Raw genomic sequence first — 13102 nt, 5'->3', positions numbered from 1 at the left:
AATTCTCAGGTAATCTACTGTGATTATAACCCGTTATGAATCTTATTATCTTGTAGCAAATCTCATTGATAAATATAATAATAATTAGTCTGTACTTTAACCATCATGGCTATAATAATAATAATGATATACTTAGCAACTCACCTTAGATCAGCATAACTATTAAAAATGTATTATTTGAATAAAACTTGTGGAATATTTGGAAAGTTAAAATAAGGGGAAGGGGTAACAGAAAGAAAGAGATCACTGGAATAACAATATAATGGGCAATAATTTCCTGTCCAAATAACAGTGAGGGTAATGGTGTGCACTGTTACTTATGCACAAGTGCCACAGCAAATTCAGGAGAAGGGCAGATGTTTTGCTAAACTTAGATGTCCATAAGTTGCTCTCCAAGATGTGCTGCTCTGCCATTTGCTTTGCAAAAATGGAATTTCACCGCCTGTGTCACTATCAAAATGCATTGAATGTTGTAAATTGCTGCCTTTACATGGTGGGTACACACTAAACCAGAGGGTGGGCTGGGAGGCAGTGTGTAGGTGGGGGGTCGGTGGGGGGGGTGTGGTGGGGAGCGGCGCCGTGTTATCAGGCAGGAAGTTGCGGAGTGGAGACCCTCCCCAATTAGACCTGGGGCGGGAAGGCTCGAGGATGGCCTTCCCACCTGGAAGACAATTGAGGCCCTTAAGTGGCAATTGAAAGGCCACTTACAAGGATGTAATCCCAATGCTGCTGAAATTCACCCACATCCTGCGGGCAACCCGCCACCTGCAGCCCATGCCCACTGTGGAGACCTGCCAGAAGCATGGGCTTCCTGCAGTTAAAGACTTCCGCCTTCCCTTAAAACTAACCCCCTTCCCTCTCCCTCGCCAGGGCCTCCCCGATCCCAGTAATCCACCTCACCTACCTTCACTCCAGACTCCAGCAATAATCCTGCAACCTGGGCCTCCTGCAGTGGTCAGCACTGCCAGGACTGGAAAGATGCCAGCCTCTGATCAACTGGCAGCTATTGAAGGAGGGCTATCACCCTGAACACGACGAAGGTCCCAAAGTTGACTGGATTGGCTGTAAATCGGATCGGGGGAACAGAATGGGAATCGCAATGTTGTGACTGCTCTCCAGCCAGCGGACGCGCCAAATGTGGTATCAACAACCCCTAGCAAAACTGGAGTCAATGGGAATCAGGCAGAAAAACTCTCCACTGGTTGAAGTCATACCTAGTACAAAGGAAGATGATTGTGGTTGTCGGCTCAATCATCTTCAGCAGCTTCATCAGTGACCTTCCTTCCATCATAAGGTCAGAAGTGAGGATGTTCACTGATGATTGCACAATGTTCAGCACCATTTGCAAACCCTCAGATACTGAAGCTGTCCATGTCCAAATGCAGCAAGACCTGAACATTATTTAGGCTTGGGCTGACAAGTGGTAGGTAACATTCATGCCACACAAGTGCCAGGCAACGATCATCTCCAACAAGAGAATCTAACCATCGCCTCTTGATATTCAATGGCATTAGCATTGCTGAATCCCCCATTCATCAACATCCCAGGGTTACCATTGACCAGAAAGTGAAATGGACCAGCCATATAAATGCTGTTGCTACAAGAGCAGGCCAGAGACTCAGAACCCTGTAGCGAGTAACTTACCTCCTGACTCCCCAAGGCACAAATCAAGAGTATAATATAATACCTTCCACTTGCCTGGGTGAGTGCAGCTCCAACAACTCTCAAGAAGCTTGATACCATCCAGGACCAAGCAGCCTGCTTGATTGGCACCACATCCACAAACATTCATTGCCTCCACCACCGATGCACAGTGGCAGCAGTGTGTACCATCAACAAGGTGCACTGCAGGAACTCACCAGGGCTCCTTAAACAGCACCTTCCAAACCACAACCACTACCATCTGGAAGGACAATGGCAGCAGACACTTGGGAACACCACCACCTGGAAGTTCCCTTCCAAGCCACTCACCATCCTGACTTGGAAATATATCACTGTTCCTTCACTATTGCTGTGTCAAAATCCTGGAACTTCCTCCCTAACAACACTGTGGGTGTACCTACACCACAGAGACTGCAGCGGTTCAATAAGGCAGCTCACCATCACCTTCCCAAGCACAATTAGGAATGGGCAATAAATGCTGGCACATCCAGCGATGGCCACACCTCATGAATGAAAAACAAATAATGGTACTGGGCTGTCACATCACTATGCGATTCTGGATTACCTTTCGCCAACAAATCATTAAAAATGCCCTCTAAAAAAAAAATCATCTGCCATTTTTTTCCTCTCAGTAATTGAAATTTCTAATGCATAAATTAAGGTTTTAAATAAAACAGATTTTCATTTGTAATGCATTCAATTCATTCTGTCTGTGTGTGCTATGTTAAATTCACAGTCTATAGACATTGTAACTTTTAAGGTACGGTATGTTCCAATGCTGTTACAGTGGTTCCTGTCCACTTAGAAGGGTGGAACCCTCTGGGAGCATAGGTTGCCCAAATTCATTCAAGAGTCAGTGAACAACTCTTCTCATGGAGTCAGTTTGAGGCAGGCTGCTAGCCAAGAAGTGTCACAGACACGGGAATGAGAATAGGCGCTGTTAAGTAAGTTAAAAGAAGGGAGCAAAGAAATAGGCTCCAGATTAAAGAAAGAGCTGCAGTTAACAGACTGACTCTGTACTGTGAGCTGTTGGGGCAAAGGTACCCCTTTGGAGCAGAGGTGTTTTGCTTGGCACAGCCATAGGTCTGAAAGTATGCTTTGGATTGTCGTTTCGTATCATGAATGGCATTTTTGCTTCAAGGCCTCAGCATCTTCTGAACACCAAGGCTTCAACTAGATATTTGTTACCTCATGCCAGCCAGAGCATTCTGACTATCTGCAGTTTGTAGCATTTCTCTGTAGACAATTTGTTTGTCAACAGGCATGTAAGAGTAGAAGGCTGAATCTTGTGGAGATTTAAGACATCCTTTGGTTTTTCAAAATACCTTGAAAAACTACAGATTGTGCTTTCAAAATGTTTGCTTTTGGCAAATGATGAATTTATGTGAATGTATTGAAAATTGTGCTTTTCTGATATTGAAAATCAACATCTGCAAAAGGCAGTACATATTCAATAGCACCATGTCTTTACTTTTCTTTTCTAACTGTCATTGTTGCCAAAAAAAACCTGGGAAACTGCATAAACAATGAATTCTTCAGTGTTTTGTGAAGGAATTTTTTGTGGAAGGTCCATTTAATAAATACTGTGAGTCAGCAAGCACTAATAGTACATTAAACCTTCTGCTTCTGTGAACCTGGCACATACTGAAAGTGCATATTAGGAAATTGCATGCCCATAGCCTGTGATTTTCTATCCTTTAATTATAAGATTTAGAATATTTATGCTTAAAAGTACAAGTTGGGAGCTTACTGACAATTTGGAAAGTAGTGTAAGGTATACTGGAGAATGCAAAAGGGGCTGTGGATAGATTATGGAAGAAAACTAATCCATGGGAACATGGTTGAGAGGGTGTGGTAGGAACTTGAAGAGTCCCATTTCCCTGCGCTTCTATCTCTGTTATTCTGTTAGATGTTCCTCCCTAAACTATCTTCTTCCAGCAGCCTGAATAGTGCCAAATTTACCACCTACATATTCCAGAATTCCTCAATTCTATTATATCTCTAAGACTTGAAAATGCCACCTTGTCACAAATCCAAAAATATATGCCAGGCCTGCAATGGGTTGGCTTAAATGTTATGGTAATAAGAGTGACAAGTTTCAAAATATTGGGCAGAATTTTGCCATCGGCAAGCAGGAGGCGGGGCCCACTCGCCGACACGTAAAATGATGCAGGATGGCGTCGGGCAGGACCCCCGATGTTATCCCGGTCCATTTAAATTTCCAGGAAGGCGGGGGCGCAGCAAAATCAGCTGTGGGCCCGCTGACTTGTCAATGGCCAATTTAGGCCATTGACAGGATCAATTATACAATTAAAGGACCTGCCCGTCCAAACTTCAGGTTGGTGGACAGGCCAGGAGCCCCGACGGGCAATAGAAAAAACATGAAACCTCATCCACTGGCAGGATGAGGTTTCATGTAGGGTTTTAAAAAGTTTAATAAACTTATTGTGTAAATTATGAACATGTCCCATCTCATGTCTCATGTCACCTGAAGGGGACAAGTTAGGGAATTTTTTTTTCTTTTTTCATATTTTTAAAAGTGTAAACGATTTCCTTGAGGCTGCACTTAGCCTCAGGTAGATGTGCCCGCCCATGTAAAATGGCAGTGGCCCGCTTCTCTGGCGGGGATTGGCTCGCCGCCCGCCGGAGATCGGGTCGGGCCTGCTTGCCCGGCAGGCAGAAAATTCTGCCCATTGTGTTGGACATAGCAATAGGTGTTGGCCATTCAGCCCCTCCAGCCTGTTCCACCATTCAATTAGATCCATTTCCTAACTTAATTTACCTGCCTTGATTCAATAACCCTTAATATCCTTACCTAACAAAATTCTACTAGCCTCAGTTTTAAAATATTTTAATCAACCTAGCCTCAGCAAACTTTTGGTGAGCAGTGAACAACTGCTGAGAAGAAATGGAAATGTGCTATTAAAGAAGTACTGAGGAAATAGCTAATAATAAGCAATCCAGAAATAGCTAGCAATGTAACAACTAATAAGGGAAACTCAAATAACCTTTGCACATTTGTTTTAAAATTGCCCAAAGCCATTGTACTAAATTAATTTTTTTGTAAGAACACAAACATAATATTTATACATACTTTATAATGCATAATTTGTACAAGGGCAGAATTGTCCTTGGCCCGTGAGCTCGGTGGGGGCGGGGGAGGAAGGTGATTTCACGCTGGCGGGCCAATTGAGGCCCACTCAGCGTGAAATGTGAGAAAGCGAGGGGGACGAGCGCAAACTTCTCACATGCGTGTGAGTGCGCGCTACATAACCTCCCTGAGGCACAGAGCTGCCTCAGGGAGATGAAGACATATGAGAAAAATAAATAGAAATGGAATGAAACATGTCCCCTCGTATGACTCGGCCACATGAGCAGGGACATGTTATTAATGAAAAATGAATTTTTTAAAATTTCTATTTGCTTCTGGAAACCTCATCCCGCCCGTAGATGAGGTTTCCAACCTTTTCGCCTGCCCGCCAACCGTAAGGTCAGGACGCACACCCAATGTCATCGCATGTCATTTTACGCTCAGTGGGGTCGGTCACACGCCCGCCCACCGAGCTAAAAGTTTTACCCACTGTTGCCTTTTCTATGCCTTTTGTACCACATGTCTGCCCCACTTTCTAGACCCTACATTTGTCTTTATGCAACTTTCCATAGCTATTACTTTGTCAGCTATGCTCTAACCTGAAGGAAGAAAGTCAACCGGGTGACTGATGACACCTCCCAAAGTACAACTTTATATAGTGTCTGTAATATAATAAAACAGCCCAAGGGGCCTCACCGGAGTGTTTTCAAACAAAATTTGACACAGGCCACATAAAGAGATATTAGGGCAGATGACCAAAAGCTTAGTCAAGGAGGTAGGTTTTTCAGGAGCATCTTAAAGAAGGAGAATTAGGGAGAGAGGCTGAGAAGTTTAGGGCTGGAATTCCAGCACTCAGGGCCTGAGCAGCTGAAGGCAGACCCACGAATGGTGATTAAAATCGGGGATGTGCAAGAGGTCAGAGTGTTCTAATCTTGTCCCATGCCAGCACTCTGTGGAATGCAGCTCACTGAAATCAGCTTAAAGCTGCTTCTGTTCTGAATAATAAGATGTTGTCATTTGTGTGACCACACATTACAGGCTAGGGTCACATTACATCCAAAGATTTTTTGTAATTGATGGATAGAACAGCTATTTGTAAGTGACAGCTCTTCTCTAAGTTACTCCGGCAATGGATAAAGCCTGACAGCACTATCCCAATTGAGCAATTGAGCAAAATGAATACCTTAAAGCAGCTCTGATTTGTATTATATAAAAATAATAAAACATAATTAAACATGAACGTTTTAATTCTATATTTGATGACATTGCTTACATTGTTTTTCCTGTCAATTACACATGAACAGTTACAACATTTAATAATGTAACCATGTAGTGTGTTATACTGAAACAAACCTGCCACACTCATCATGCTCCATTTTAGCTTCTGCATCAGAAATCTGTCTGGCCACTGAACTGTGTTGCTTCAGTTGCCAGATACCAGATGCCTGCTTGAATTTGTGCCTTGTATCTCAATCCAATTCCCACTTCACCCTCTCTTCACTCTCTGGACCAAATTGCATTTCCTAGCCAGCTTGTCCACTCTCCGGCCAATGTCTCCAACCACCTGTAAACAGCACAGTGGTGGAACTGTCACTATATGTTGGAATTATTAGGAATTATTTCAGATGTGTGATCATATTTGATCTTTTTGGTGATAATTCATCTATTCTCTAACTTTGAGTACGTTTTTTAAAAATATCTTAAAATAGGGCCCTTGTTACCACTGCAATCCGTAAATTATAATTGGTTATTTTTTAATTGACAATCCAAGTGTGACCTGATCAGCTTAAGGATGAAGAATAATAATGTTTCTGTTCTCCTTTGCATTGCAGGTGATAGTCTTGGATATTGTGGTGATCCAGGAATCCCAGCACACGGCATTCGGTTGGGCAAGGATTTCCGAGTGAAAAATTTGCTTCGATTCACCTGTGAAGCCGGCTATGCACTTAAAGGATCTTCGGAACGTGTCTGTCAACCAGGTGGAACTTGGACTGGGAGCCAGCCAGAGTGTCAAGGTACATCATTCACTGTGCTTTAGAACAGGACAGCTCAGGGACTTGGATACTAACTAATGATATTGCAAAGGAATTCGTTTTCACCAGCTTTTCAGCTAATAGTGATTACTCAAAAGATTTTTTGAGCTATTTAATAATTAGCCCAACTTTTCAAGATAGCTTTGCGCTTTACAAAGTGGGAATGTTGAACTGCAAATTGTCTTGAAAGTCAATGAAGCTACTCAATGGTTTATGGACAGTACAGCCTATAATTGCACTAATCGAATACTAACCAGTAGATTTACTACAATAGACTGATGCTGTGTATGTGATGCTCCTCTGCAGCTGGAGGGTTAAATAGATTTAGTAGTTTATTTATGGCTATTAGATAATGAAAATGTGACACGCTGAAGTTTCCCTTTCAGAGTACATATTATCATCCAAACAGCCTACATGTCTTATTACTTTACTCCCATAACACTATATTTTATCTATTTCAGAGCTCTGTACATCTGCTCAGCTATATTTTTAGATATTCCATTATTAAAATAGGAAGATGTTTTTAAAAAAACCTACTCTAACTTCCACAAGCTAGGATTTGCTTTTCACAGATACCTTATGTTTGTGTCATTTAATGGTGAGGTTATTTGCACTATGATTATTGAAGGGCTCATAAAGGGATGGTTAAAGAGAGTTTGATCAGACACAAAGTTTAAAAGAGATTAATTAAATATTTGGCTAAAAGAGTTGATTAATTGTATCTTTAATCAGTCCCTCTTTAACAAATCCTGTAAAGAGGAGTTGATTAAAGATATAGCTAAGCGGGACTGATTAAAGGATGGTTAAGGAGGGCTGATGACCAAAGAGTGGCTGATTAAAAGGATGATTACAGAGTTACTGATTTAAAGGATGATCTAAATATATTTAATTAATATAAATCCTGGCCCTGTAATCTGGTTATTAATTGTTCTTCACATTTCTGGTCTCAATAGAGGAGTTAAAATGAAAGATAGCCTGCAGCAGATTTGATGCTAAATTTAATTTCAGCTCAAGTATGAAAAATAATGGACAGTGAAAATTACCTGAACCCAAATGAACCTCTTCAGAATTGGTAGAGATTATGTTGTTGAATAAGTGCTTTAGATTACACACTTCATCCTATCTCTCTATCGCCATCCTTCTAATGCAAAGAAGGGATGACTATTGCCTCTTTTCACTGTCACACTTGGCATTGCAAATCCATCATTAGTGAAATTGAAAAATAATTTTTATTTAACTTCCTGAGTTACTTTTAACTAGCCTGTGTAACTAATTGTCTGAAACACCTGCAGACATGTCAATAGTGCTATATAAATATACTAACCAGTGGACTGAGTATCATCTTTGACCTAGTCAGAAGTATACCATCTCTGTGGAACTGTGTTATAGGAATGCAATAAATTCTACTGTGCCATTCATCTGTTAGTGTACGTGACAAGTATTGGAGTAATATGAGGAGATGCACATATTTGGGAGACCTTGCATGTGACAGTTGGGGTAGTTAGGGGAGGGAAAGGTAGCCTCCAATTCAACAGGAAAAATAGGAAAGCAGTAAACAAAATAGCCTCCAATAAAAAAGAATCAGTGCAGTGAAAGACAGAGACAGAGGTAGAATCGAAAGTGCTGAGTAACATGGAATGATACTAGCTTAGCTCATTGAGTAGGCAGATAAAATATGTGGAATGATCTACCACAGTGGGTAGTTGAAGATAATAGCTTTGTTACATTTCACATTGGATGAGAACATGAGGGATAAAAAAATACGTTGCTGGGGTGAGATGGAGAAAGATGGGAGGAGGCTCGTGTGGAACATAAACACCGTATGGATCATTTGGGCTGTTCCTGTGCTGTAAATGCTCTGTAATACTTTACAGCATCTAGGGACAGGCTTCACTTTTGGCTGACAGGAGGTAATTTCATTATCTGCAGAGGGAATAATTAGGATTCAAAGTGTTGAGCCTCATGTTAGTTCAATAAAAGCCAAGCTTGTAATTAAAAAAAAATGAAATGCAAGTGCAGCATTTTCCTTGTTCATTCTCATAATGAAAAAATATCTAGCTATGCCAGCTATTATTGTCTGTCACTAGTTGCCCTGAGAAAGTGATGGCGGGTAGCCTTCGTATACCACTTCAGTCCATGAGTGGTGCTACTTTTGGGTAGGATTTTGACTTAGCGACAAGGATAACATATATCACAAAGTCAGGAATGGTGGGTAACTTAGAGAGGAACCCCAAAGTAATAGTGTTCCCATGGACCTGCTGCCCATATGGTTTTAGATGGTAGAGGTTAGGTGCTACCAAAGAAGTTTTAGTGTGTTTCTGCATTGCATCTTGCAGTGATTTTCCAGTTGGCCTCCAGGTTCCCAGGTAGCGGGGAGCAGCTTGGGTGCCTGGAGACCCTTTCTGCATGCTTGGGTACTGCAGCAGGTGCAGGTTGCCCTTTAGAGGGGCTCTCACCCACCTCACCCCCTCCCCCAGTGGTGGCCTGGCTGCAAAATCCGATTTTTATTGTAAACTTTTAAAAAAAAGTCAGAGAGAGTGTCTCCTCCTCCCTTACTTACCTGCCATTAAGGCCTGCTGCTTTTTTAAAGCTGGAAGGCTTCTGATTGGCCCTCCGACTTTGAGAGGCCATCCCCTGTCCATTAATTGGCCACCTTGGGGAAGATCACAATGAGTGACCATTTTCCGCACAGTGTGGGCTTTTGACCCCATCTTGCCCTGACAGCAGGGAGTCCTGCCCTCAGTCTCTAAACTACTCTATATGGTTCATCCAGTTGATTTTATGATCAATGGATATTCATGATAGGGGATTCGGTGATGGTAATATTATTGAATGTCATGGGAAGATAGAGAGGCTATCTCTTGTTAGAGAGATGCTTAGCATCTGTGCGGCGTGAATGTTACTTGACACTTATCAGCCCAAGCCTGGATATTGTCCAAGTCCTGTTGCATGTGGTGCAGACTGCTGCATTATCTGAGTAATTATGAATAGAGTTGAACGCTGTACAACCATCAGCGAATAGTCCCACTTCTGCCCTTACAATAGAGGGAAGGTCATTGATGAAGCAGCTGATGATAGTTGATGCTACGTCACAAACAATGGTGACTCATATGGAATCCATCTTTGCTTGGCATAGAATACAAGAAGTGAAGCAATTAAGTTAATTGACCACAATTATTGGCAGAAAACATTGTGAAGTCCCTCAAGGAATGTGGATTTAATGGCTTTACAACTAGTCCTAAATACCAACAAAACAATGAAAAAGCAAAGAAAATGGTGAAAGCAATAAAGGAAAAGACTTGTACTTGGCATTATTAACATGAAAATGGCTATATTTCAGTGGAATCATGAAAGACAGCCAAGAACAATGCTGCCAGCATTAACAAGTCTTGTACCTCAGTGGCCATATTTGTACAACTGCTGGAAAAAAAGGACTAGATGCCCCATCAAGTGGAAAACTGTATCTTAAGATAGTCAGAATTCTACCAAATCTGAGTATGGGTGAAAGGTTCAAAGACCAAAGGAATAATACAACAATAAACCTCATGACCTCAATCATGTGGAATATCGACACCAACTGATTCAATAAAAAGAAACCGGAGTCATCTTGTTCATACCCAAACTACAAGAAAAAGACACACCTACAGAGTTTGAAAGACATGTTTAGCCAAAGCAAATAAGACAAAAATGCACTACAATTAGACCTGAGATCACAAAATTTTGAGTAACAGGAAGGCAGTGTTACCAAGGCAAGATCCAAGAAAATATCTATCCCCTACAAAAGGACCAGACAAACAATTTTATGGGAATACCTTGGATTGAAATGGTTCAGGAAAAGCTATAGAAGGGTGAAACCATGACCTTATCATTCCCTTTGAAGTGTATGCTTAGGTGCTATATTTTATATGTACAATGTAAATAATGTCAAAAGGGGGGATCTTTGAGAAAGTGGGTATAGTCCAGTTTGGAAAAGTGTGTAATTGCATAGTTTTCCTAGCCAAGCCAGAGACTATAATATTCCTGAAATACATGTGCAAGAATTTTTATAAGACCTTGTGGAGTTGAGGCATATTTTTAGAAGGACCCATAATGCATCCATTTTGTTATTAAATGTTATTTGTTAACATTTGAGCAAACAAAACTAGACATGAATGTTTTCAGGAGAACAGGAACTAAGTGATCCTTCTGTTCTTTTCCACTAAGAAAACAAATCACAGAACTTATTTGATACAAAGTTCAGAACAACAAATATTTTGCTTTAGAATTTCATCTTTTCACTTGGATTAGGAATTAAGCACTTAAATTTTATTCCTGAATATAAAGCTTTCTTTTCTGTTCTCTTATGTTTTGATCCCCCTTTCAGATGAATCTAGTTCTATTCCACAGAATAATTAAACAAAGCTGTAAAGAGTTGTATACAATACTGCAGATGCTGGAAATCTGGACTAAAAGCAGAAAATTCTGAAAATCTTCAGTAGGTCAGCCTACCTCTCTTCCATTAATGCCCAGCTTTAGGAAGTTCTGCTCTTCATTCCAGCAAGTTATATTTGACTCTTTTACTTTGCTCACCTTCGCTGCTCTCTGCTTTACTTCTCATGTCTTTACTTGCCACACTACCATCCATTATTGCCCTGCACCATGATCCCTTTGGTAGTTTAATCTCTCCTGCCTTTCACCCCATCACATACCTTCCTTCCTCCCCTCCCCCTTTCCCTGCCTCTGTACTTTCTCTGTAACTTTTTCCAATTCTGAAAAAAGATCATCAACCTGAAACAGCAGCTGAATTTTCCCAGAAGCGGCCATAGCAAAACATTGGTCATGATCTTCCTGGAGCTGACCAATTAAGAAGTCGCCGCCAGTACCCCCATACAATTAGAGAGGTTGATGGACCAGGAACATGGGGACACAATAGGGGGGGCCCGCAGCAATGTTCAGCCAGCAGCTCCACTGGGAGAGGTGGACATGCTGATTTAGGTAGGAGAACCCCTCCAGGTAGAGCCCTCTGAAGGATTATAAAATTGTTCTAATTAAGTGTAGCCACAGCTGCCAGGCCATCAGGATGGAGGGGAAAGCCCGCCACAGGCTGGCCCGTGAACGTGGCTGTGGTCCTCTGATTCTCGTAGATCGCCGACAGGGGATATAATGGAGACATCATAGATCCCTGGCTGGCCATCTGGAGGCTATCTCTAGGCAATGCCTAGGCTTTAGATGAGAAAAATCTTGGCAGCATCACCAATTTGCCCCCTACGTGGGCACTAAATTGAGTCTGATTTGCTACAGCCACTCCAGGCAGGTGACCAGTGCCAGTCTGACCCAATCTCTGGCAATATTGCTCAGATGCAGGCTCACATTGGGGAACCACCCCAATCTGAAATTCTCCAATTTTGCTCCTGGTTCAACCTCCAAATCCATTTCTCCATGGAACCAGGAGAATTGAGCCCATTAAACTTTGTTCCTTTCTCCACATTTACTGTCTAACCTGCTACACATTTCCAGCAATTTTTGTTTTTATGACTAAAGAATAGAAACAGCAGTCTTTTCAACTCTAGGACCCAGGTTGAATCCCATCCAGATTAATGGAATTAAAGTTCCCCACTATGGCAGTACCAATCCTCTGTCTCAAACTGATGTTGGTAAGTCGATAGCACAAAACCATCCATAATTTGGCACCATGCTTACAGCCACACTGTGAGAGGCCAACAGTAGTGGTAAACTGAAACGTCATATTGATCAGGTAACAGTGTGTAAGTTTACGGTTTATTATCCTACTTGTTGCTGAATCCAGCAATTATCTTGAAACCATTCAACTATTTATTGCATATTTGTCTATCATCCAAATGTTGCTAAACTGAGGAATTAAAATTGACTCATATACTGTTCTATGTTTTATGGCATTACTTATGGAAAAAATAAGATTCAAGCTTATATTAGAACTTAGCTCAGAAATGTATACAAATTTTATTATCATCTGTAATAAAGAACTGGATATGAAATGCATTCAATATATATGGATTTTTAAAAAATTGTTGTTTAATTAAATGCATTTAGTAAGTTAATCAATTAATAAATGTAGTACACAGTTTAATATTACTTAAGTATAGTCAATAAATTAATTATGCTAAAATTTGCAGATGGGCAACACCTCCCAACCCATGACCTTCACCACCTTGAAGGATAAGAGCAGAAGGAGCATTGAAACTCCAAGCTCCCCTTGAAGCCGTGCACTATCATGACTTGGAAATATATTACCATTTCGTCATCATAGTTGGGACAAAATCGTGGAACTCCTGACCTAACAGCATTGTGAGAATAGAGT

General features: G+C 41.3%; 1 protein-coding gene across 1 annotated transcript in view; it reads left to right on the top strand.

Moving 5' to 3' along the window:
• Positions 1-13102, top strand: part of csmd2 (CUB and Sushi multiple domains 2) — a 736338-nt gene that overhangs the window by 634649 nt on the left and 88587 nt on the right. Inside the window, exon 52 of the mRNA XM_041212915.1 lies at positions 6586-6768. Coding sequence (XP_041068849.1) covers positions 6586-6768 — 183 coding nt within the window. The remainder of the gene's footprint in view (positions 1-6585; positions 6769-13102) is intronic.

Source organism: Carcharodon carcharias, chromosome 19 (genome assembly GCF_017639515.1).
Source record: "Carcharodon carcharias isolate sCarCar2 chromosome 19, sCarCar2.pri, whole genome shotgun sequence".
NCBI lineage: Eukaryota > Metazoa > Chordata > Chondrichthyes > Lamniformes > Lamnidae > Carcharodon > Carcharodon carcharias.
This window is presented reverse-complemented; position numbering and strand designations above follow the sequence as displayed.